Source organism: Amblyomma maculatum, chromosome 4, assembly GCF_055883805.1.
Source record: "Amblyomma maculatum isolate TAMU_Amacu chromosome 4, ASM5588380v1, whole genome shotgun sequence".
NCBI classification, from domain to species: domain Eukaryota; kingdom Metazoa; phylum Arthropoda; class Arachnida; order Ixodida; family Ixodidae; genus Amblyomma; species Amblyomma maculatum.
The window spans coordinates 168,850,650-168,876,898 of record NC_139347.1 but is presented as its reverse complement, the minus strand read 5'-3'; the positions used below and the strand labels follow the sequence as shown (position 1 = coordinate 168,876,898).

General features: G+C 45.2%; 1 protein-coding gene across 1 annotated transcript in view; it reads right to left on the bottom strand.

Moving 5' to 3' along the window:
* Positions 1–9,912: 9,912 nt before the first annotated feature.
* mRNA-cap (RNA guanylyltransferase and 5'-phosphatase mRNA capping enzyme) overlaps positions 9,913–26,249 on the bottom strand; it is a 69,883-nt gene continuing 53,546 nt past the window's right edge. Inside the window, exons 18-19 of the mRNA XM_084602778.1 lie at positions 15,954–16,077; positions 9,913–12,751 (exon numbers count right to left, since the gene is read on the bottom strand). Of these exons, the coding sequence (XP_084458904.1) occupies positions 12,624–12,751; positions 15,954–16,077 (252 nt within the window). The 3' untranslated portion in view covers positions 9,913–12,623. The remainder of the gene's footprint in view (positions 12,752–15,953; positions 16,078–26,249) is intronic.

Here is a 26,249-nt window from a genome sequence, read left to right as displayed (position 1 = left end):
TTGCAGTGTATAGAAATCTGGGAAAGTGCTTAAAAGCTTTGAGTGGATGTATATTTAGCTTGAAGTTATAGCACAAACATATTGCGCATGTGTCATCTCATACAGGGGAGAGATGTTTACTTAATGTTTGGTCCTTTTTTTTCTGAAGGAATTATTTAGGCTATCGACTGGCGCATTTTTTTTTTCATGGATGCCAACACGTGCGGAAGGCCAAACTTTGTAGAGACTGCTCACGTTGTGTTCACAGTCCCAAACGCCAGAGTTCCAAAACGAGCGCAGTCACAAACGCCAGAGTTCCGAAACGAGAACCAACAACAGAGCTGGCAGCTTAGTAGCCACGGTCATCGCCACCGGCCGCGCCGCTAGCGCCACCGCCAGCATTGCTGTGGCAGCCGCCTCAGTTTGCTTGTTGTGGTGGTTCGTTCGCTTGTTTCTTTTTTTTTTCTTTCGCGTGTTTGTGTTGTTCTCGCAACGGCGGCCTTTTTGTTGTGTGCTTCACGTAGTCCCGCGCCCAAATTCAGCCAAGCACCAGACGACTGTGCGGGAGAACAGCTAAAATGGTGAGTGTTGATGTTACTGTTTGGCAAACAAAGTGTTAGGGTTCGTTTCTGGTATTGTGCAATTTTAGTGGCGGTGACTTTACCAGTCGGTTATCATTTCGGTTGAGGGCATACATTGCTAAAAATACACGACGTTTAGTTCGAGCTGGGATGATGGAACCGTCTATGTGGGCAAAATACACAGTGCCGCTTCTTTGCCTCTAGAAAGAAGCATGTGTGTTGGACTTGTTCAATAGGGATGGCAGCCAAGCTAGAGGCAATCAGATGCGATTTTGGGTGTCTAGAAAAGCCTGAACTTGAATAAAACACTTTGGAGGGCAGTCCCGCCGCCTAACATATACATTACCTCTTATTAGTAAAGTGGACAGCTTCCTAGCGCAGCTCTAGAAGGCAGTTCCGGCCTTGTCTTGTGATGGTGAAAGACTACCAAGAGCCCATCATTCATTGCTACTCTCGAATATATAGCAGGCATTCAAGGGCTTGGGTTTTGATAGCTATTAAGGTTCTTATTTTTAAATTTGCTATGTTTTGCTCTTGTTTAGGAGTCAGCTGCAGTTTTCTGAATTTAATCATTTTTTAACATTATCTAAAATTTTCGTGTTCATTCCTTGAAATTTCCTTTCATTTAAGTTGTCATACTTAGTGAGATCCTGGTGGTCTTGCATGTTTTTTCTTACACATGTTGCTTTTTAATTTAAGCTGAATGTTGCCCCGGGAACACTGGAAGATTGCATCAAAATCCTTTCCACTGTTTGCGAGGCCCAGCATATGTTTACGTTGTATGTATGTGTATATTGTTGGTGTAATTACACCAATGAACAGTTTCCTTCCAGGATACCCACCATTTCACTTTTTTTTCCTGTTTATATTAAAAGGGCTGTCTTTACCACTTCTTGCAGTGTGTTTACAATACGAGTTTTTGCCATGGATTTTCAAAATATTTTGTGAAGAATAGAGTGCTGTTTCCACAAGTGTGCTTGTTTAGGATATACTGCCAGTGCATTCCGACTGCTGCTGAGTTCATTTTACCAAGCTCAGATTGCATCAATGAACATGCTTCATTTGAATCATACCCACCATTCTATTTTTTTCATGTTTGTGATAAATGTGCTGCCGTTACTATTGTCATGTGTTTATATATGTGCATTTGTATATTTGCAGGTCATCAATGTGCACCCCGGACCTGATATCGCAGAGGCAAAATAAAACATAAATGACCAAATAAACATGACTGTACAACAACAATAATTTTTCTTGGTGATTTTCAGCAGTTGCTGCAAAGTATGAAATCAATTACTTAGTGCACTCTAAATGTATTTAGGGCATTGCCCCCGAAGAAAAGTATATTTGCAGGATGGTAGTAGCTGCACAGTAACGTCCACTAACCCTACTTTATAATAAGCCAGTAATTGCTCAATAATATCCACCCAGGTGGAGCCATATGGTGCTTGGCTGGACATTATTGAGCAATTACTCGCTTATTATAAAGTAGGGTACTCCTAATGCACAACTCACAGCACCAAAAAATATATTGGTTAATATCCACACAATATCATTTAATGTCTCATCAATATTGTGTGTGGACATGCTGTGGGCATTATATGGGGGTCCACAAGTGTCAAAATGGACATTCCATGGATGTTATGTCAACATAATATCAACTTCTGTAAACATCATATGGACATCGGATATCTATTTATGGATGTTCATTGAATATCCATTGAATATTATATGGTTTTCTGGGGAAGCTATGTAAAACTGCAAGCGCTAATATGACCGAGGAAGATAAAGTAGGACATCTTCTGAAGGGCATCGCAGATGATGTTTATAATTTCCTAATTGCCAAAGGTGACCTGAACGCCGTGAGTGATGTCATTCGGCATGTTCGCACATTCGAGACATTGAAGACTCGTCGCATAACGCCAAAATTTGGGCGGCTCGCCAACGTTCCATCTGTGGCGAGCATTGAAGACAACTTCATGGACTTGTCGTCGACGATCCGGCAAATAGTTCGTGAGGAACTGCAGCGGTTTGAGCCCCCTGTACGGTCTCCATCTTTGCCCTCTGACGTTGTCGGCTCTCGAGGGCCTCCCTCCTTGCTCCCGTCGATGCCCGTTGTGAATTCTATCAATACGGCACAGGCGGACGCTTACTCCAACAGCCCGACGCCAAGGTTCGATAGCCCTGGTCACCCGCCTCGCTACGACTCGCGCCCGACTAACTCCTTGTCGCTCTATGATCAGCACTATGAGTACCATCCTCAACCATCACCTGCTCGCTATTTCCGGCGTCCAACCCGAAGACCTGAAGATGAGTTTCGCTACCCAATGCACCCTGTCTCCTCGGAGCCCTCCAGGGAACAAGTTTTTCGTCGCACAGCCCCCGTGTGCCGACGCTGCGGCATTGAGGGGCACATAGCTCGATACTGCCGCAGCCGCCCACTCACCCGTTACGATTGGCCCGTCCAAAATGCTCCGCCACGTAACCGTTTCTACGACTCTAATTGGCAATGGCCCCCATCTTCGTATGAATATCCCCAGACCAATGGACCGCGCAACAACTCTCCTGCTTCCGAACGAAGTGTCTCACCACCACCTGCCTCTTCTGCGCGCCGCTTTCCGTCACCACGACCACGAAGGCGGTCGACATCGCCTTTGCCGGAAAACTAGTCAGCGCGGCTGCTGGAGGTCAGGCCGCTGGAGACTGTGCGCTGCCTGAAGAAATTCCTCCATCTGTTGTTATGTTAAAGAACACGGTCTATGTGCTTGTGGATGGTGTGGCGACAATGGCTTTAGTGGATACCGGGGCAACCATTTCAATAATGAGTTTATCGTTTAAGAAGCGGTTAGGACGCAAAGTTATGTTTGTTTGGGACAGAAATGTGAATTTTCATGGCGCGGGTGGTGAGGTGTTGTGTCCCCTGGGAATGTGTAGTGCTTCGGTGTCCCTGGGTGGAACGGTATTAGCAGCGGAGTTTGCAGTGCTTTCGCGATGCACGCATGACATAATTCTAGGTATTGACTTTTTGAGAATGTGTGGCGCTATACGGTCGACTACCGCTCTGGGGAACTCTGCGTTGATGGTTCCCTTCCTTCTGGATTCTTAGAGAAGCCGCACATCCGTGAGGATGTGTTCTGTGTAACAGAGGATACCAATGTGCCAACCTTGTCTATGGTGTGCGTCCCAGTTTTGTGCCCCAGCCGTGCTTCCGACACCTTCGACGCTACAGTGGCACCGCTTCATTCTAACTGTGCAAAGAAATACATTCTGGTTCCTCATTGCCTACTGTCGGTGGTCAAGGGCTGCTCACGGCTGTGGGCCATTAATTGTTCTTCGCCACCAGTAGTTTTGCCTGTGAATATGAAGATTGCGACCTGTAGCAAGACGACGCCCCGTCGGTGGCTTTGGTTACTGATGCACCTGGCGAAAGTGCTGCCGCTCCAGCCCCTGACTCGCAACTACATCGGATGATCAGCCGCTCTCTAACCAGGGACCAGCGTGACGCTTTGGAAGCCTGTCAAGTATTCTTCCATATTTGATTTTTCCGAGCCTAGCGGCTCACGGTGCATTCCCGTGACACGTACACGGCATCGCATTGACACAAGCTACTCACACCCAATTCGACAGAAGCCGTACAGAGTGTCACCAACAGAACGCCAGGTCATCAGTGAGCAGGTTCGGGATATGCTGGAAAAGGGTGTTATTCAAGAGTCATGCAGTCCCTGGGCCGCCCCTGTAATTCTGGTGAAGAAGAAAGATGGTACATTTCACTTTTGCGTCGACTATCGCCGTCTGAATGCTGCAACAAAGAAGGAATGTGTATCCCCTTCCGCGGATCGATGACGCCATAGATTGTCTGTTCTCGGCATCATATTTTTCATCCGTCGATCTGCGATCGGGATATTGGCAGATCCCTATGCACCCTGACGACAAGGAAAAAACGGCATTTATCACACACGACGGCCTGTTTAAATTTAATGTAATGCCTTTCGGGCTCTGCAATGCTCCTGCAACTTTCGAGAGATTTATGGACTCTATCCTACGGGACTAAAATGGCAAATATGTATGTGCTACCTCGATGATGTCTTCATATTTGGCCGGACATTCGAAGAGCACAATGAACGCCTCGCTCTCGTGCTTGACTGCTTCAACAACGCCGGTCTAGTACTTAGTTCGAAGAAGTGTCGCTTCGGTGAGCGCCAGATTTTGGTACTAGGACACCTCGTCGATCGTGAAGGCGTCAGACCTGACCCTCAAAAGACTGTGGCCGTTGCATCGTTTCCAACACCTCAGAACGTGAAGGAACTCCGAAGTGTCCTAGGACTGTGCTCATATTTCCGCCGCTTCATTCCCCGTTTTGCTGACATCGCTAACCCGCTCACGTGCCTTCTCCACAAAGACGCTCCCTTCGAGTGGACATCAGAGTGTGACTCTTCTTTTTGCCAGCTAAAGTTTTTTACTAACGTCACATCCGATTCTCCGGCATTTCAACCCTTCTGCTCCAACGGAACTGCACACGGACGCCAGTGGTGTTGGCATTGGTGCTGTGCTGATTCAGCGTTACGGCGACAAGGAACATGTTATTGCTTACGCCAGTCGTTCCTTAAGCAAACCTGAACGCAATTACACAATCACTGAGCAAGAATGCCTCGCGGTAGTTTTCGCCGTTCAGCGATTTCGCTGTTATCTATACGGGCGGCCCTTCACAGTGGTCACTGATCATCATTCCCTGTGCTGGCTGATAAACCTCCGTGATCCATCTGGCCGTCTTGCACGGTGGGCAATTCGTTTACAAGAGTTTGATTATACAGTTTCGTACAAGAGTGGACGCCGGCACGCTGACGCGGACTGTCTCTCACGTTTACCACTTCCCACAACGGAATGTGACGCCGACAATTTTGATCATTACATCGCTGCGGTTTTACCTCCATTCCCTGATACCTGTACATTCCGCACTGAGCAGAGGAAAGATGAGAATCTCCAACCATTCTTTACCGCTGCAAGGGACCCTACAGCTTCCACTCCCTATAGTATACGGAGTGGTCTTTTGTACAAAAAGGACTATTCTCCCACTGGTCTCCGCTACCTTCTGGTGGTGCCCGTCAGCCTACGCTCCTCCGTTTTGCGCGTTATGCACGACGACCCCACTTCGGGACACCTGGGATCTGCGCGGACGCTCTATTGCATCCAAGAACGTTTCTACTGGCCCCGGATGCGTGAAACCACTGAGAAGTATGTGGCTAGCTGTGCTCAATGTGCGAGTCACAAACGCCCCGCCGGCACTCTTCCTGCTCTTCTTCCTCCGGTGACGCCTCCAAGGTCCCCTTTTGAGAAAGTCGGGGTAGACCTCTTGGGACCTTTTCCCAAGTCTCATTCTTGCAACCGCTGGATCGTCATCTGCACTGATTACCACACTCGTTACTGTGAGATGGCAGCCCTTCCATCGGCTACTGCACACCAAGTCTCCCTCTTCCTGCTGCACTTTGTTATACTGCGCCATGGGCCTCCCCGAGTGTCGATCAGCGACCGAGGGCGTCAGTTCACTGCTGATGTTGTCGAAGAACTCCTTCGTTTGTGCCAAACGCATTTCTGACATTCTACCCCGTATCATCCGCAAACAAATGGGTTGACCGAGCGAACCAACCGGACACTCACCAACATGCTTTCAATGTACGTCGCCGCCGACCACAAGGACTAGGACACTGTGCTACCATTTATAACATACGCATACAACACCGCCCAACAGGAAACAACAAGTTACAGTCCATTCTTTCTCCTCTATGCCCGGTCTCCTCGACACATCCTCGACACCATCCTCCCGTTCTCCACAGATGACGAACCTGAGATTGCTGAGATCCTGTGCCGGGCTGAAGAAGCCCGCCGGATAGCCCGCATGAGAACTCTCGCCTCACAAAAGCGCTCGAAATCCCGCTACGACGACCACCATCACCACGTCACCTACCTCCCTGGAGATATGGTCTGGCTTTGGCGTCCACTAAGGAAGTGTAGCTTAAGTCAGAAACTGCTCGCGCATTATATCGGTCCCTATGTTATCCTCGAGGCAATTAGTGACCTCACCTATCGGGTTGCGAGCCTTACAAAAAGTGGCCGACGTTCTTCACGAACTGAGCTTGCCCACGTCGCGCGTCTGAAACCCTGTCATCCTCGTGCTGACGATTGACTCGCCCGGAGGGCTTCGCCTGCGACGGGGGAAGTGTTACGGACTTGTTCTCAAACAGAGCACGGAGGAAGAAAGAAGGAAGAGGAAGAAGTGTGCGCGCCCGTTCGACCTTTGTCTGGTGGCACTTGTGTCATTCCCGCTAGCCGTGTGTACCTAGCGTACTGAACCGACTAGAACGTCTCCGTCGCGACGCTAAGGGCGTAACAATATGATAGCAGACTTTTGAAGCTCGCATTATGTGTTAAATGCTAGAGAATAACAAAAATAAAATGGCTGAACACTTTTATTAGTTATTAGTAAGCAAGACAAATAAGAAAAGCATCTCTATATAATTAGTCGAGCACGCCGCACTGTTACATTTGATGAAGGGTCCCTTTACCAGAAGATAAGCGTTAAGCATAGCCGCGTCAACTTGAGGATCTTGAAGGTAGTTAACAAAGTCAAAATTTGCTAGCGTCTCTTGATAACTTGTTCTGATTTAGATAAAAGAATTGTTCTTTGTAAGAGAGAGAGGCTAATATGACGTCAATTTCGCATATTTCAAAAACATTTTAAGTTTCTTGCTTTATGAAACAAGAGTATCTTCACAAGTTTTATTCACGCCTCGCTGAAATCTTTTGGCAAAAAAATTAGTTGACCATGTATTTGTTATTCAAATTTACGCACTGCAAAAGTGTTGTTATATAGCTTTTACATCGTGTATTTCTTAATATTTTAGACGTAATAGTTTTTACAGACAAAGCCTAGTGGAAGCCTCTTCCCGGCACAGTTACAAAGAAAGATGTTTGTTTCGAATCAAACGCTGTAAACTACAAGAATGGCGACTGCATCGTGCTTGACTGAGGCCTTAGACGCTCGTGTTCTTGCCGCCAAGCAAAGCCGGCATGCGAAGCTCAAGGGCCTAGAGAGCTAGAGTCGTGCATAAGTTACAGAGTTCGTCAGTGCACTGAGCATGCTGCTTGACAAGAATCACATGCCTCAGAGAAGGACAAGGAGGCAGATTGTAAAGGGTGGGAGAGCAGCTAGGGATGAAGCAAGCGTAGTCCCTACTGCCCGTTTGTCCTCTTTGGTGTTTCTTTGTCGATTTCGTTATTTCTGTGAGTCTGTTAACGGCTTAACAGCATCATGGTACGCAATCGATGCTCACTAGTAAACAACCTCATGAGCGCCTACTTGCAATTGGCTCCTTCAATTTTAAAGAAAGGAAATATGGATAGATGGAGGCCAAGGAGATGGGGTGTTTGAAGGAAACTTCGAGCAGGAGGAACATCAGGATGCACTGCAAGCAACGATGTCTCCCGGCTTGTACTAACGCCCGAGTTAGCGCCGTTAAGCAAATGTCCGACATATTGTGGCTTCAATATATTTTGCAGAGTATCAAGTATCGTTAAAATACACGATACACAAAAAATGTATTTTCGATACCGATACTTTCACTTTCAGCACTCGATACCTGATACCGATACACAAAATGTATTTAAAGAGAGTATCGAAGATACATGTATCTTCGATACTGCCCATGACTGTCGTTGGGCCAGGAACAGCCACCCTTCCTCAGTTAAAGATCCCCAGGTGGTCGAAATTACTCCGCAGCCCTTCACTACCGCGCACCTTTCTCCCTTATAGCGCGGATCAGGTGTCCACATAACAAGTGACAGGTGCAGTGCCTTTCTTCTGAACCATTTAAAATTAGTATCAGTGTTGTGCCAGGCCCCCAGTTGGACGAAATTACTTAACTAGCCCTCCACTACAGGACCTCTTTCACACTTCCTGCTTTCACTCCTACCTTCTCCCTTTCCTCAAGTCTGACAGATACTGTGCCTCTCCTTTCTTAAAAACAGATTCACAACCTACAAATAAAATATAGAAACATGACCTTGACCTAGTTAGGTGGCGCTCAAAAGAAAAATTAGGGCAGATTACACTCATGTGAGACTGATGAAACAGCGATAATGTCTGTTTGGTGGTTCGACTAAGGTATCGGTGATTATACTTCGAGACTCCTCATTTCTATGTTGCCCTCAAAGTGTGACAGATACCGCACCTTTTCCTTCCTGTAAACTACATTCGTCATTGGACCTCTCATTAAAGTCACAAGAAAGAAAGTATCCAATACATTCAGGAAATTTCTTACTGTTGCCGGTATGTTAATCACCAATCTGCATCTTATGTTGGCTGTATGTGTCTTGCCGCTTATACAAATTTTCCCTTACGACGACCGCTTTTATAGAGAACTAGTTCTTTTATTCATGCACAGAACCACTTTAACACATTTAGCCAAGCATGTGGGAGCTAAAGCGACACAATTTATCGTTGCACGCCTTCGGTGTCTGAAGAACTAGCGGTAACAAAGGTGGTTCGCCCAGCTGTCTAACCAGCGCTCCTCTTACAATGCCCTCTTATGCCGCCCGAAGTGGTCATCGCTGAAATGACCAGCTCGCCGGCGGCAGACGGCACCACTTCTCAATTCTATCACTCTTCACCAGTGTTGCCAGTTATCTAGCATCGGCATTTCGGTTCCCAATTGAACCGGTGCTAACTTGAAATGTTGCTGATACCTGCTTCACTGCCTCTGCTTCTGTGTGCTGAGTGGTGCAGCGTTTGAAAAAGCGCCAAATGAAAGGCACAGGACTGATGCATGGATCAGATGCCCAGCAGTGCCAGCTTCGTATATATGTGTGAATCGCTGAAGTCATGGGTAATATAACCGGATGTGACTTCATGACAGGATGTGCCATCATGATGACATTAATTCGGTCAGAATGTCCCGTCCAGTCATCTGCACTGTTGCACTCCGTAAAACGGCTAAAACAAAAAAAAAGTAAAGACTGCCAGTTGCCTCCATTACCACCTGCAAATTCCAGTGACAGCAGATGGAGAAAATTAACACCAAATGGCCCTGTCTGCATTGCTAGGCCAAGCCTTGAGGACTTCTCGGGCTTTTGATGGCCTCTACTCTAGCAGTGATTCGAGTATTGATACAGAGGCCCTGAAATAGGTTTTAAACACAGTTATCCCTCTGAAAGTTGTATTATGCTGCCCAGGACACAATTCACAAGTTGGCATGTTTCCCCTTTGCATCAGGCACAGTGTGCATACGCCTGCTTCCATGACTACGGTTTTGCCTAACGTCCTGTAGCAAGCGAAGCTGCAAAATAACGACAAAACAGCTTTCCTTATCGGGTTTATTCTATGACAGCAAACATGTTCTCACCCATACAGCACTTTCAAACAGCAGTAAAAAAAACATTTAGACTACATACTGCAAGGAAAGGAAAACAAATCCCCACTTGGGCATCACACAAGTGACAAGGCCTGCAACAAAACAAAAGAAACTTGGCTTGCAGGGCTTCAAGAAAATGGCAACTCTCTGTGCCACGAGAGCATAAATATACCACACCTGTGTAAATAAAATCCTGTACATTGAAGACAGATCTCAGAGACCCCAAAACCACGCATTGTAATGCAGCTAGGCTGCCCGGAGTCCCCCTTTTCTCAATTTTTGCTTCTGAGACGAAACTTTCTTGTCAATAGGTGCAACTTAAAGGTGTTACATTAAAATGTAAGCCCAGAATAACAGATATCCTGGCAGCACATCCCTTTTCACTTACACACCAACAGTGATACAGTGCTGCCACCAGGTCTATGTACACCATTATGGAAGTGGGTGTGAGTGTTTCAACTCTAATTTCAGTCCTAACCTGACACCATTGGACTTCTTGCTGTTCACCATGTTCCAGGGACATCTGACAAAGCAATCGAAGCAGCATCATATCAGAACACCGTCAACAGGCACAAGGACCACCATCCTTTGAAGACAGCGTGGAGATAATACTCTACTGATGGCAGAAATGCATCCCCCTGGATGAAGGGCATTCATATATTTTGCTTCAGTGAAATAACTGCCGACTCTGTCATCACTTACAGTCCAAGGTTAAAAGCCTGCTAACCAATCTCCAAAAAAGTGAATGGATCTTAGCAAAGCAACTGGTACATGCACGCACACACATTCCTTTTCTTCACTGTACACACACTTTAAACATGTCGACTCCAAGTCACAGTAACAGCTCTTAGAGGCAATGCTTAGCACATACTGTTTCTGACATAAGAAAAACACGAAGCTCACAGCCCTCTCATCGCTCTGACTGGCCCAAAACAGTGGCGCTCTGCGGAGATCTGATGAGCAGACCACTCATCACTACAGAAACATCCTCTACATGGTTTCTGTCTCCCACATAAATTATTCATGGGATTAGTGTTTACTCTGAAGTGTTATTCATTACTCCAAAACCGGTCTGGGGGCACATTAAAACAACCTGCCTTGCAGCACAACTGCCACAGAAGCAAAACAAATATCATGAACGTACAAGCAAAATAATATGAAATAAAAAAACTCCATGTTTGTGCTTAAACTGTGCGAGTGTCCACAGAGATGCTTGACAAAAGAAGTCTGATGGCTGTCTTTTTGAAAATGGCTATAGCTCGCATATGCACAGCACATCGTAATGATTTATGAGCATTTATGGAGATGCTAGGCAGACATGCCAGATTTTAATCTGTCGCATCTTCAAATCACCTGAAACCAAAATGCCTGCTAGGCAATCACAGAAGGCCAGGCCACACTCCGAATATTACATGCCCCATCATATTAATCTGCATCAAAGCAATAAAAATTGGTTCTCTCATCTGCTCCAGTGTAGCTTTGCTACACAGAGTTGAAAACCAGCCAACGAAAGACTTATCTGAAACAGCTGGTAACATTATGCCCACATTGCCACAGCCATATGTGAAGCTGACTAAACCCGTCTTAATGACTACATACCGACTTGCAAAGTTCCGAACCACTCAGTGTATAAACGGCCAGATATCTGAAAGAGCTGGTAACATTACGCCCACATCGCCACAGCCATATGTGCTGCTCCACTCATATGCAATGCACATTTGCACTGGCCACCACCAGCACCGCGTTTAGGGTACTGGTGAAATTGGGGGCTACTATGCTGTTGCCACCAAACATACTGCAGTAAGAGACAGAAAACAAAGATATTTACACTATCTCTTTACTTTCCCCAACAGTGCCTGTTTTCTTTAAATCTTACCAATTTTGCCCTAATGAAAGCAGCAAGCAACAGAGGTGACTGCTTAACTGCCTACGTTTTATGTTTCAATAATGCACAGACACTCTACGTTGTCATTCACAAAAAACAATGCAGCCCTTACTTTAATGCTAAAACGCACCACAGCAATCCACTTTGCTTCTACAGAGAGTTGCATCCAAGTTCAACAGTCATGAACATAACAACCGCCCACTTCTTAACCCAGGTTGACCAGCACCCCAACAGTTGCCGCTCGAGGCAGAAGGCATGGCAGCCACTGCCAACAAAAATGATCCTCCCGTAGGTGCTACTAACACAGCATCATGTGAGGCACTCTGCGAAAAACAAGGCAAACAGAACTAAAATTGCTCAAGAGGGGCAGAAGGGCAGAAAGCAAAGCCACCATGTCTGTGAGATGAGGCTGGAGAAATCACCTGACCCACTGCACACTCCACCGAGTCTCTAATGCACTGAGCACTTTGCGTCTCCCACTCAGAATGCCCGCGCAAAGCACACTGTGCTTATTCCTCCTAGTTGAAGTGCTTAGCCTGCTAGCAAAGACAAGGTGTGCATTCCTTGCCAGGGGCAAGCACTGCTGCTCACAGCCACAGTCAATCTCTCTCTGCACCAGTCGTGAGTGCTGGTGATCACAGTAACCAGTGCACTGGCGGATGTACGGTGTGAGCCAAGGATGATTTCGCTGAATGACGCGCCCCAGCTCCTCTTCTCAATTTTCTCGAAGCATAAGGACCGAACACTAAGTTTTAACACCACCACAACGTGCAATCAATGTGCAACCTGGTTCGGTGGTGGCATCAGTTCACTGTCAGTTGGCTTCTTCCGCCACAGATGCTTGCTGATGAAATCCAGCAGGAATGCTTTGTCGATGGGATACCGTATGCTCTCCATGACACCTGCAACAAATGTGATAGCATGACATTGGTGCGGCAACGTTACTCGATAGGCACAAGCAGAAAGCAAAGCCAGTCCCCGGCCCTAGATATGCCTATGGCCTTCTGAGAACATGCACAGTCGAACCTGTTTACACAGAACTTGGTTGATCAAACTATCCTAAAATATAGAACAATTTCTGTGCACTGTAAAGCTACAATGTGAATGCATAAAGAAAGAAATGAGGCTGCATCCAAAAAATAGTCATCATAATGAACCTTCGGATAGCACCGGTTGACTCAAGAAGCTGGCTTTCCCTCAACACATCTCAAGGGGTTAGCTTACCCATGGAAGATATGACAGCTGATGGAAGTGCCGCTGTTCCAATTGGGGTGATGGCAATGCTTCCGAGGAGCATCAACAGTGGATGGAAAAGGTGACACTACGCATGCGTTTCTAACATACAAGACTCTGAGAAGCACTGAGCACAGTTCCAAAGAACAAGGCTGAATAGCTAAAGCGAAGAAGAGACCTAGCACCTGCTGTGCCAGATGTGCCCATACAGGTGCATGTGAAGATGTTAAGTGGCTGAATATAAACAGTTCCTCATCATCCTATCACAAAATATTCAGCAGAAATCCAAGGATTTTGCTTTTGTTCTCAAAAGACTAGACTTTCGCGGTAGCTCCGGTTGATTGCATCACTTTCAAGAACACCACTATGGGGGAAATTGGAAATTGTGACCAATGACATCACTGCCGGTATTGCAGATTACCAGCACACCGATGATGCAAAGTGCGACAAGCACTTGAGAGAACCTGCGCACAAGTGCTTCGACGTGATCCGTGCACTCACTATAGTATGTCGCTGCAGCACATTGCAGTTTGGTCCCTTGATAGCATCGAAAAATGCACTCTTTCCGAAGCAATGAAAATGAAGAAACAAAAAAATGTGCTACTATTTCATTCTGAGATCTGTGCACAGTATTACTATAAAATTTTTCTACCTCACATGTTGTTTCTTGTTATATTTAGAGCTACTTTCATATCGAATTGCGCATCATATCTAACTCGTAGGCACAGTTTTTGTTTTTTTGTGGTTTCAATTTATGCAGGCTGAACTGCAATATAATGCACAATTTACAAGCTTCCAAGCCCATCAGCACATTACACCAGAATTCAATCACTGCAGCCAAAACTGGTCATATTGAGATAGCTTACTAGGTTTGAATAGCATGCTATTAAATGTATCATTGTACCCCAACAAGAATAACCATAAATTGGATTCAGTGCCATTTCCCCTACCGCATACTGAATAAGAAAGAACCCCATGGCAAGCTTGCTATAAATACAAACCACAAGAAGAACAAGCCACTCCTGCCATTTCTAAGCCAGCAAAGAGGAGCCTTGTTTACCTGTTTCACTGCAGTAGTAAAGATGTCCTGCCTTGCTTCTGCACAGCTGAATACCCTAAGACACCAGCTGTTTCAACAGTGGAGTGCTTTCTCAAGAGAGAGATGCAAGACGATGAAGAGAATGACAATCCAGCTTGCGAGAAAAGGCAGGAAATCGCCGTCACAGCTAACACCTGCAATGTCTTGCAGTGACTACAAAAGACTGACTGTTCCTTGCACCTCTATGCTGCATTTTTCAGCATCAGTCAAGCTGCAAAAGCTTTGCTGAAGCATGTTCACATATTCCTTGGGGGTTAATGGCATCCAAAGAACACCAAGTATTAAGTTACTGTCCATCTCAGATCAATGAGCTACAGTTGCAGACTGATTTTTCAGACTAGGCGGGACCCTGGAAATAGTTTCAAATATAATTTAAAAGTTCGAAAAACCCTCAAACTTGAAAAAAAGATCACTTTTCTATGAAAAATCAGCTTTAGAAGTCACGAACTTCACCATTCCCCATATTTTGTTTAAAAGTCGATAATAGAGAGTTAAGCATAGTGTGATCGGCTTCCGAGCACCGCCCGCGCGAACACGCTAGCACGATCTGATATGGTGGGTTCACTTATCGCTGCCAACGCGGCAAGTGTGCGTGCAGCCAGGAAGCACGCAACTCGCTCAAGGCGGTCACCACATAGGTAGCAGTGCCCCAAAGAAGCGGACTGTGCTGAGCTATAACCACTATAACTCTTCAGTTAGATTATCTCAGCCAGTCATGCTTTCGTCATATCCATATGCCATTCACGACTAAGATGCAGCTGCAGGCCATACTGATGCTATGAATGAATGCACGCTGTACAAAGCAATAACATTCCCTTTCCATAGTTAACAATGGTAGCGAAGACAGAGATATAAAAAAGAAAGCAAAAAAGCGAATGGTATGAAAGCCTTTGTGAACACATTCCCCCCGCTTTTCCGTACAGGTGGCATCGTCGAAGGCACAGCGGACGGTGGTCACATTCCATTTTCAGACCAATTGTTCACTCTTTGAAAGCCACCGTGATGGCAACGAAGAGTATACCATTATTGCCTGAAATGGCGATGATGAACAACGAGCCAAGCTTGTTCGTCCTACAAAATCTAAGATGGCGCATTTAACAGCCGCGCCAAACCAGATATTTGCGACAACAGTGCCCATGTTCGCGTTTATGTCATGCCAGAAAAAAAAAAAAAGCGTTTGGCCAAAAACGATCTGCGCAGTACTGCTGGCCTCAATCTTAGTCTGAAAAAACCTAATCTAACTTTTGGACTCCAGAGAGTCCGAAATATTGTTTAAAAAGATGTACAAGTTCCTATGAAGCACATGAGTTCTTCAATGAAGTCCAAAATATTGTGCAAGTCTGAATTATTGGAGTCCAAAATATCGGTCGACTATTTGCATCGCAGATTAAGTTCTTGAAGGCGTGATAACAATGATGCCGCACGGGGCCTATAAGGCATTCACAACATATTTGATAGTAAGGGCAATAAAGCTTTTAAAGAAGAGGTCATCTGTAGGGCAGCAACTTCCTCTAAGCGGGGAAGCACGAGGAATCTTTTTGACTGGCAAAGTTCAACTACGTCCTCAACAATAAAAGAAAAAGGCTACGGTCCAGAGAGAATTTCATATAAGCAGCCTATTTTTTCAAAAATTTAGAAGGGCCCTACACAATAAAGTTGCGGTATCCCTGGAATCCATGCACCTGCTGATGAAGGTGCATAGCAGCAATGACTGCCGAGCGCCTTCATCAACACTTGGACACACAACAGTAAATGTGCTCGGGTACACGCACCTTGAGCTGTTGTAAGGCTGTTGGGGAAGGACTTGTCGGTTCGCTCCCGCAGCAAAACCCACTGGTCGTCCTCGACACGGCACTCGATGATCTTGTTGTCCAGAGCCTTCAACTGTTTTGTCACCTGCAGAGGGACAGCACACATGTGGTCAGTCAACTGCAATGTGTAGATAGCTCCACGAGCAAAACAAATGCACTAAAATTAAGCAACAGCACATTTCCCCTTGGCTCATTTGTTTTGCATGATAACCTGCTCCTGCAAGTAGCCACGGTTTTTGTGCTATCTTACTGCATCAGCAGTCACATTTTCCAGTTCTAAAGCAGTGTTTAGAGCACTGGCATAAAAAAATTATGGATACTAAAATAGGAAGGAAAGGAAAAAATATGAGGAGCACTGCACCCCGCTAGCAGAAGGCAACGCCTGGATCCATCCCCTCTCTGCAGCAGCACACCACTCCATCATTAAGCCATAGACTTGTAGCCCCCTCTAGGATCAATAGTGCAAATTATGGGCTTTTGCCGGATGAGGGAGATCTCGAAATTCGTCCTCTCTGGACTGCCAGAAACCGGTTCCACTGCCCATCGTGCTAGCATGAGGTGCATGTGACAGTACAAAGAACCCCTGGCAGCACCCCAGGAGCCCTCGTTGCATAAGTCATGTACAGCTGTACACAACTCAAGAACAACACAGAGGCAAACACCCCTTAGGGGACACCAGTAGATTGTAATGACATCACATTTAATCATGTTTCACCTACAATGTCACACTATCAGAACAACCACAATGCCATGATAAACAGTTGATGCCACTGGCCTCCATTGAGGGGTGCTTGGCTCTCTGCCATTGAATTTGTGCCCAGACAATACATCATGATGGTCAAGAACAAGTGAACGAAATGAAATAGGATTGGTTTATGGGGTTTTAAAGGGCCACTGTCCAGGGAAGGCCCTTTTAAGAAAAGGAGCCCAGTGTTTCGATCAGGTACCGGAGATAGTCTGTGCAAAATTCTACAGCGACACGCGCGCCGCAAAGCATCGAAAATACAATTAAAAGCTCCCTCACGCTCTCCTTTGAGAAGCCAGCTTCACCACTCCCTGCGCTGGCCCGACGGGCCCCGATAATGACGTACGTATCGGGAACGACGTCCATTGGTCCGTCTAGCTGACTGACGGGAGAAGGATGGGTGTCTAACGGTCGCAGCGCGCTTTTCCCTCGCCACGGCCAGACTGAATCCAGCGGCGCGCGCTCCCTCAACCGTTTTTTTTTTTCGCGCTCGCGGAGAGCCACGCCCCACCTCCCGCCAAACGCGGAGGAGGAAGGGGAATTTGTATTGCGGAGGCTAGACGACCTCGGGCAGGAGTGAAAAACCTTTGCGAGGAAATGGAAGGAGAGAGGCAGGATAGAATCGGGTGATTGTGGTGGCTGTAACTGCGTTATTAGTTACTCTTTTCAAAAACATTTTGCGGCCTTGCGTTCCAGGGGCGAAGTCTCACAGTCACCGGGGAAGAAAATATTTTCGACCGGAGGGTGGACAGTGGGCCTTTAACATCCCAAAGTGACTCAGCAAAGAAATAACAGAGAAGTAGGTGCCTGTCTAGTAATTTGACCTTCAAGTGACCTTGAGACACTTCGCCTCTTCTTTCTTACAAACCGATTTACAATTAAAGCAAAACTTCAGTACACTATGTCGAGCTGGTCTTCATGTGGCACTAGATTTGACCTTCAAGTGACCTCGTCCTAATTAAGTGTTGGTATACACAATTCCATGGTGTCCACGCAAAATATACTGTGCTTTCCTTTCCCTACAACCTAACTTAAACTGGGAGAAGAGCCCAGTGTTGTGCAATGTCACCACATGTTAAAGGCCCCAGGTGGCCGAAATTACTCTGTACCACTCACTACAGGACCTCTTTCACTTCATTTACTTTCACTCCCACCTGGCCCCCTTCCCTCAAGTCTGATCCAACAGATACTGCACCTTTCCTTTCTTATAAATCAAATTACAATTTACAAGAAAAATATGAGAACATGACCTTGACCTGGTAAGGTGTAGGTGTCCCCCATTCCGTGGTGTCCACTAAAAGTATAAAACACCTTTCTTTCCCCAAAACCTAACATGAAAAAACTGGTTTGAAAATGCAGTGTTGCAGAGGCTATCACTGCAACACTCATAGCTTTTGCTCTATCACCCTAATAAATTGCAGTAAGAAGGCTTACCAAAAGATTAGTTATGTTGGGTTTTATGGTGCAAAAGTGACTAAGGCTATGCTGCACTAAACACAAGGTAAAAAGTGATAGTGATAATGGTATAGCCTGATTGTTATAGTTTGTTTAAAATATTGGCGTCTTAAAGAACTTAAAATCTGGGCAGAATCAAGTGCTTGTTCGCCTAAAAGAAGCATGAGGTGTAATGGGATATAAGCTTTGTAATATAATGCAAAATATTTTTTCTTAGATCTTCTAGTTTTGAACAGGCAATTAAAACGAGGTTAACTGTGAGTTCACCACCGCACCTTTCGCAGCGCGGTTTGGTTTTGTTAGTAAAAAATTGTGAGTGAGATGAGTGTGTCCGATGCGTAAGCGATATAAAATTACTTCCTTAAAGGGACGCTAAAGACACCCAAATATGCTATCAAAATCTAATAAACGACATTTCGTGACATTGTTGCCGAATATCCGGCAGCAAAAAATCGAATTATTGCTGAGATATTGCGATAAGAAGTTGAGGTTTTTTTTGTTCCCGCCAGTCGAACTCAAACTGGTTTTCTCCTACTACGTAGTACTGTAAAATGACGCACACTATGACGCCAGAGGGGACTCCGTGATTGCTGGCGCGTGGGAAGCCGATAATACTTCACAGGTGTGTGCCGAGCATGGTGTCGAGTCAGGATCTTCCTTCGATAAGCTTAGGGTAGGCACATCTGCTGCTCTGAGCTCGTATTTCAGGCGCCGCAGGTCCAAAACAAAACTATCCAAGCACGCACAAAGTGCCCGAGCCGGAACATACCCAAAACTGAAGTGGGCGCCTGTGGCGCCGCAATGTATATTTTTATATTTGCCTTGCAACATTTACGTTGTCGATTCGCCGTCGTTTACGTGTGATAAAAGCATGTTATCATATTAGAGACAAAACCTACTACTACATTCAAACGGGTAACATAATTCGCATTTGTCAGCCTCCGGAATCCCTTGTGCGTCACGTGATTTCTAGTTGAGTCTTGGCCGTTTCGGCTGTGGCGGCATTACCTATATTTCTGTTATTCCTCTCTGCTACCTTATAACAGCTCTGTTTTCAGTAAGAGTGGGTTTTTTTGTAATCAGGAACTGGTACTCTATCGATGCAAGCCCACTTCATTTTTCTCTTTAGTATCCCTTTAAAACGTTCTTGATGGCTACTGGACTTCCATTCTGCTAAAAAGGACTTTACGGAATGCAATTTATTGTTTACCTGTTCTTTCCATGCAGCCTGCCATATATGTCTCAATTTTCTTTTATGCAATAACTTCAAACAATCCCTTCGCGGCAAGTTCACTTGTTTTGTTTCACCACGTAAAGCTCCCGCAGCCCATGTATCAGCTATATCATTGCCATCAATCCCAACATGGCTTGGGATCCAGCAGAACCGAATGTTATGTTCCTGAGATGTGACTTTGACTATGCTATGATTGATGCTTCCTAATAAGGGTTCTTGGACGTCTAGCAGGCTCAAAGAGTCAGAGTAGACGACGCTGTTTTCGATTTTCTCTGACTGCAGTCGACGACAGATTTCTCGGACACCCAATTTTTCAGACATGCTTGATTATTCGGACTTTTTCCCGGCCCCAGGACATACTTTATACAGTCAATGTATTACGCTGCTCAAAATTTCGAACACCCTAAGGAGGGCTATTTGATTTTTCGGACATTCCAAGCGTCAGCCAGACCAACTGCCACACATTTTGAGCGATGTCGCCGCCATCTTGTTTCCTTACTTTTTCCTTCGATAACTTTGAAACCGGTGCCGGCCTTGCATGCCGCACCTCAGCTAAACACACTGGATCGAGGCTATATTATTTGCCTAGCAGCTTCAGTTTCCGAGACATCGCTGCCGGAGTGCTTTTTTCTTTTTATTTTAGCGTGATCGCTTCTACTGCCGGTTCCTCTGTGTGTTTGCCGTGCGTTTCCGTGCGTAGCGAGTAGGCCTAGCCGTGGTCATGCTGATGCAAGAACTACGTTCTGTCACTACTGCGGCTCGCATTTAATTGAATTGGCTTCAGTTCTGTTTCCGAATTTTATAAGCTTTTTTTTTTTTTTTTTTCGTGCAACGCGGCAGCGAGAAAGCACTCAACAGAGTCAGTGCTGTGATTCAGTGGTTGGTGGTTGTGGATTGCCTCGACAGTGGGAAAACCTACTCTGTCGATTTGCTTAGAGCACTTAGTACCCTCGCCGATGCGTGGAAGTCTATAGCACCCACAACGCTGCGCAATTGCTTCCGCGACGCGGGATTTGTGCTGAATGACGAGTCAGCTGCCTTGGACGAGGAGAGCGTAGTTGAGCAGCTGTCAGGCAGTGAGCAGTTCATTCACGACCTTTGCACTGCTGGTGTCGAAATTCCATCGGCCGTCTTGTTTTCAAAGTTCACAGACGTGAACCACTAGTTGGAACTGTGCTCTGGGCTCATAGATACAGGAATTATTCGTCAAGTGCTTATGGAGTCTGAGAGCGAGGACAACCATGACTCACTTGCAGCAGCACAGCCGACGCAAGCTGAGCTGATGCAAGCGAAATTCAGGTGAACCTGTTAGCACGGAAGCGAAGCGTGGTGCAGCAAAGCATTCATGACTTTTTCCGGCCTCAAAGTGAATAATAGGCAATAAATTGAGCTTTCTTGGTGCACATTTGTTTTTTCGGACTGCCCGAATTTTCGGACATTTTCGTGGTCCGTTGAGAGTCCGAAAAATCAGTCATCAACTGTATTTGTTCTACAGCAACCGATACAGCATAACACTCGGCCATGAAAATTGAGGCGCACTGTGGCAGACATGCCATTTTTTTATTTTTGTCCTGGACTACTGCAATTCCTACCTGTGCTGCTGTTTTGGAGCCATCGGTATAAAATTCAGTGTAGGCATCGCATTTTTCTTTGAGTGAGAAAAATTCTTGTAGTATGTGCTCATGTGGTGTTTGTTTTTTGTGTAAATGTATTAGTGAGAAGTCACACACAACAGGGAGGTTGTACCATGGCGACAGGGGGTCATTCTTGATTCAATATTAGGGAGAGAGTCCAGTACTGCTAACTCTTTGCATTTATCTTCGAAACATAATATCAGGGGCCTGATAAAATGTGGTTTGTTGCAGAATAAAGTGTTAGGCATTTATGACAATGGAGTAGAAGAGATGTTTAGGAAGGGAACGAATTTTTAAGATATATCTGCTCATCAGTGCCGTCCTGGAATCCTCTAGAAACGGCTCATTTGATTCTACATAGAGACTGGGTACAAGGGGTGTTCAGTACGCTCCAAATGATAAGTGCAGACCAAAATTATGAACAGGATCAAGTCGTTTTAAGTATGATGACCTTGTTGAGCCATACACTATGCACCCATAATCTAATATAGAGCGCACTAGGGAGCGATAGGTCTGCAGAAGGTATGCTCGGTCAGAACCCCAGTGTTTTTTTAGAGAATTTTTAAGACATTAAAGGGAAGGTGCATCGGTTTTAGATTTCAATGAGTTTCGAGCGGTTGAATGATTATAGCTTGCATTTAAAGCATGCGAAATATCTTGGCGGTAACATTTGAAACAATGGCGCAATTAGCGATTAACGCCGCGACGGCTATCAGGCTTCACTGCACTGCACAGCGACGCATGATGACGTCATTGACGATACCGGTACGTTTTCTGCATAGACACGCTTGGTTTGAAGAAATAAAAACAAGGCTGCCGAAAACAAAGCCCTAGAAATGTCGATTAGCACCGTCAGAAAATGCGCAGCAGGACGTGGGCGAAGGCAATGCACATCAGAAATGGTACCGTCCGTGACGTCATCACCGAACTTCTCTGCAGAACTTTTGCGCTGTGAGGAGAAGCTCGAGTTTTAATCGTCGATTACGCCATCAGTTTAAATGCTAGAGGAAAAACACTTTACATGCATTACCTACGGCTTATGTAGATTTGAATCCTTGAATATCGCGAAATTCTCGAAAAGTGATGCAGCTGCTCTTAAAGTGTTTGGGCAGCTTTCTTCTTTAGGTTGTTTATACGTGGTAAAATTCTAAGTCTTTTATCAGTGATGCCTAAAATTTTGTATTCTTGTTTAACAGGGAGTAAAGTTTGGTTCAGGTGCAATTTAGGTTCAATTTGTAAGCCTTGTTTTAGTGAGAACAGAACGGCTACTGTTTGTTTGCAATGAAAACTTGAATCCATTTTTCTCTGCCCAAGCGGAGAGCTTGTTTATGGTCATCTGTATTTGTTGCTCACAGGTTGATACGCTGGAGGAAGTGCATGCTATCTGAAGGTCATCTATGTAACTGAATACACTAAATACTTGGAGATCACTTTCGCTAGAGAATTCATTTTTATTATGAAAAGCGTTGGACTTAAAATTCATCCCTGCGGTACGCCATTCTCTTGAATGAATGTCATGGAGTAAGTTGTGCCTCGACTGACTTGGAATGTGCGGTTAGCTAGGAAGGAGCTTAAACAGTTCAGCATCCTGCCGCAGATACCTAAGTCTGCTAGGTCAAGGAGGATACCAAACTTCCATGTGGTATCATAGGCCTTCTCCAGGTGGAAGATGACCCCAATACAATGTATTTTCTAAGCGGACAAGATGATCACTTGTTGAACATGCTTTTTTAAATCCGCACTGATGTACAGCCTCGTCCACTTCTAGCTAGAACACGGTCACTGCTTTCAAGGTGTCATTGCATCCGACCCGGCCACGCAGTAATCTAAAGTGGCTGGCCATGTGAAGCAGCACATCCGTGTCTCTGTGTGCTTGCATCGCTTTGCATCGATATCTGCCTGCGTCAGATACAATGTTGCTTTAAAAGCAGTGACCGTGTTCTAGCTAGAAGTGGACGACCCTGTACATCCAGAAGTTGATGTGTTTCAAGAACAAAAGTTAGTCTGATATTTATAATGCTTTCAAATGATTTTGCAATACAGCAATTACTAGGTCTGTAACTGCCAGGGCTTGTAGGTGATTTTACGAGTTTCAAAAACGGTACTATTACTGCTTTTTTCCACACCTCAGGTATTATTCCAGTTTCCCAAATTTTATTAAAAAATTTCAACAGGGCCTCTATGGCAACTTCAGAGAGGTGCACAATCATAGCATAATGTATGTTGTCTGGGCCTGGTGCTGTTTTTTTTACCATGAGATAAAACTGTATTTAGTTCTTGTAATGTGATTGGCCTGTTGTAATCTTCATTTGTGCCTGCACGAAAGGGAAGTTTTTGTTTCTCTGTTATTGCCTTGTGTTTTTGAAATGTGTCTGTATAGTTTGAAGAGCTCGAAACTTCAGAGAAATGTTCACCCAAAATGTTCGCCTGTTCTTCGAGTGTTGTTCGTGTTCCGGTGTAATCAACATTGGAAAAGTAAATGGGGTATAATCTCCGGTAAACTTTCGAACCTATTCCCACATTTTCTTTAGAGGAATTGAGCTTTTTATGGATGATACATAATTATGCTATAAAGATTTCTCCGCATTTCGCCGGACGTACCGAGCTCTAGCCCTTGTCTTTTTAGGTTTTGTTTGGTTTGGTTTGTAGGGTTTAATGTCCCAATGCGACTCGGGCTATGAGAGACGCCGTAGTGGAAGACTCTGGAAATTTCGACCACCTGGGGTTCTTTAACGTGCAGTGACATCGCACAGCACACGGGCGCCTTGCTTTTCGCCTCAGTCGAAAAGCGGCCGCCCAGGCCGGGATTCGATCCCGCGTCCTTGGGAACAGTATTCGAGCGCCGTAACCACTGCGCCACTCCGGCAGGGTTTTGTAAAAGGCAATCAAGTTCTCTGCAGTTGGGTATTGACAGAGGATGACCCATGCTTTGTTCTGTTTCTTTTTTCTGCTTTGCATTTTTCCATCCACCATACCTTGTGCTTATTCCTTGCATGTTCAGATGTTTTGTGGAATAGCTACTAAAACTGCTAATATAATGCATGTTGAAAATCTTTCATTTATTTCGTCTATTGTTCATTCTTTGGAATATTGCTTTCTTTATATGTCATTTGCTTTAAAAACTGACCAATCAGCGAAGTAAAGCTTCCAACGCTGTGGCCTTGTTGAGATGATGGGTACGAAGGATAATTTTAAAATGGGGGGTAAATGGTCATTACCCCTAAAGTAATTTAAAACATCCCAATTAAAATCATTAAAAATGGAAGGTGATGAAAAGGCTAGATCAAAACAGATCATTTTGCCTGAGCGGGGGCAGCAGTAAGTGGGATTTCTTGTGTTTAACAGACATATGTTGTTTGATAATATAAAATCGTCTCTAATTTGACCTCTTGTGTCATTACGTTCACTTTCCCAAAAAGAAGAGTGCTGATTAAAATCCTCAAATACCACGTATGGCTCCGGTAGTTGTTTTTTTCTAAGTCACTGACTGTAAAGGTTTGGTGTGGTGATAGGTATACAGAACATATTATAATTGTTTTGTGGCTGATTATGTTAACTGCCACTACTTTGAACTTTGTTTTCAGTGGTATTTCTGTTGCAGGGACGTCACTTTGTGTTATGATCGCGACGCCTCCTGACAGTCTGTTAGCCTGCTCTCGGTCTCTTCGGAAGGTCTTAAATTTCTTAAAGATATATGTACTCTGTCGACCAAGGCTAGTTTCCTGAAGGCATAAAGCTGTCAGTGCCATTAATGTAAGTATATCTGTGATGTCTGCATAATTTATAAGTAAGCCTCTACAGTTCTATTGTATTACGCAAGCCATATTGTGGTGTGCTGAGGATTTAAAGTTATTTAATTTCGGCGGGAGTTACCCTTGGTTTTCCCCTTTTTTAACGAGTTTCGCCACCCCTGCAACACAGTTATGTTGGGGACGACGTTCATCGCCTCACTGGAGGCGCTGGAAGCCTCTGGAAGGGGAAACCCTGCCTTGTGAGTTCCCGACTCAGAGGTCGGTAAACCCTCTTTTGGAGCTCCTGGGGCGGCTTGGATGGCCCTACCACAGGGTCCAAAGACGCCTCGGTAGGTGCCAGGTTGCAGTCTGGTGCTCCGCCCCTGCGCGCCATGTCCACGTAGTGTGTCTTCGTGGTAAAGATGAATGATTTGCTTTTTTGCCAGCCGTTTTCTTGCCTCAGTATACAATAAGTTTTCTTTTGTCTTGACTGTGATAATTTCTTTTTCTTTCTTCCAGGTTGGACAAGATCTTGAATATGATGAATGTTCTCCTTCACAGTTGGTGCAGCGTGGCACTGGAGCATCACAGTTTTCAGCAGCATGTTCCTCAGAAACACAATCAGCACAAGTTTTGTGTCCACGGCAGCTTTGGGACCCATGACCATATTTCTGGCACTTGAAGTTCCTTCAGGGATTTGGTATGTATAAAAGGACTTAAATTTTTAGGCATCCCCCATCTATTGTCTCTGGCAGTGTACTAGCATTGACAGACAAAATTAGATGCTTTGTAGCGATTTCTCTGTTGTCCTTTCAGATTTTAATTCTGTGAGCGTTAAAATTTTGGTCAGTGAGGCTTTCTAGCATTTCTTGTTCAGTGAGATGCAGTAAGTCAATCTGATATTACACCACGAACGGTGTTCAAAGACCTGTGTGCAGTAACGGTGACAGGGACATCCCCAAGGGATTGGATATTGGCAAGTTTCTCTTGTGTCTCTGCATGGTTTAGCTCGAGCAGCAGGTCTTCATTTGCTATTTTATTCACTTTATACTTTGAAGCTAAGGCCTTTGTTAAGCATTTGGACACTAGGAATAGTGACAGGGTTCAGGCTGGTTTTTCTTTGACTTCGGAGTGAATTACGGGAAACTTGGCATAGGTGGTTTTTGGTTTTCCAAGGAAATATATAGTCACTTCAATCTGCCTCCATTTGTTGGGGCAATCAGTTTTCGAGGAGTTAGAAGCCATAAAAGTAATTTTGTTGTTCAGCCAGGATGGCGGCCACCCACCATGGTGCCCAGCAAGGGGATGTGACAGGAACTTGTAAAGCAGTTTTGGCAACGCCAGCCGTACACCCTCACTATAACTGAATATGGCGTAACACAGGGTGGTTAGCCACACAAGGTTAACCCCTGCCGCCTGGAAGAGGAAAAATCCAAGAAGAGAGGAGGAGACAGGACA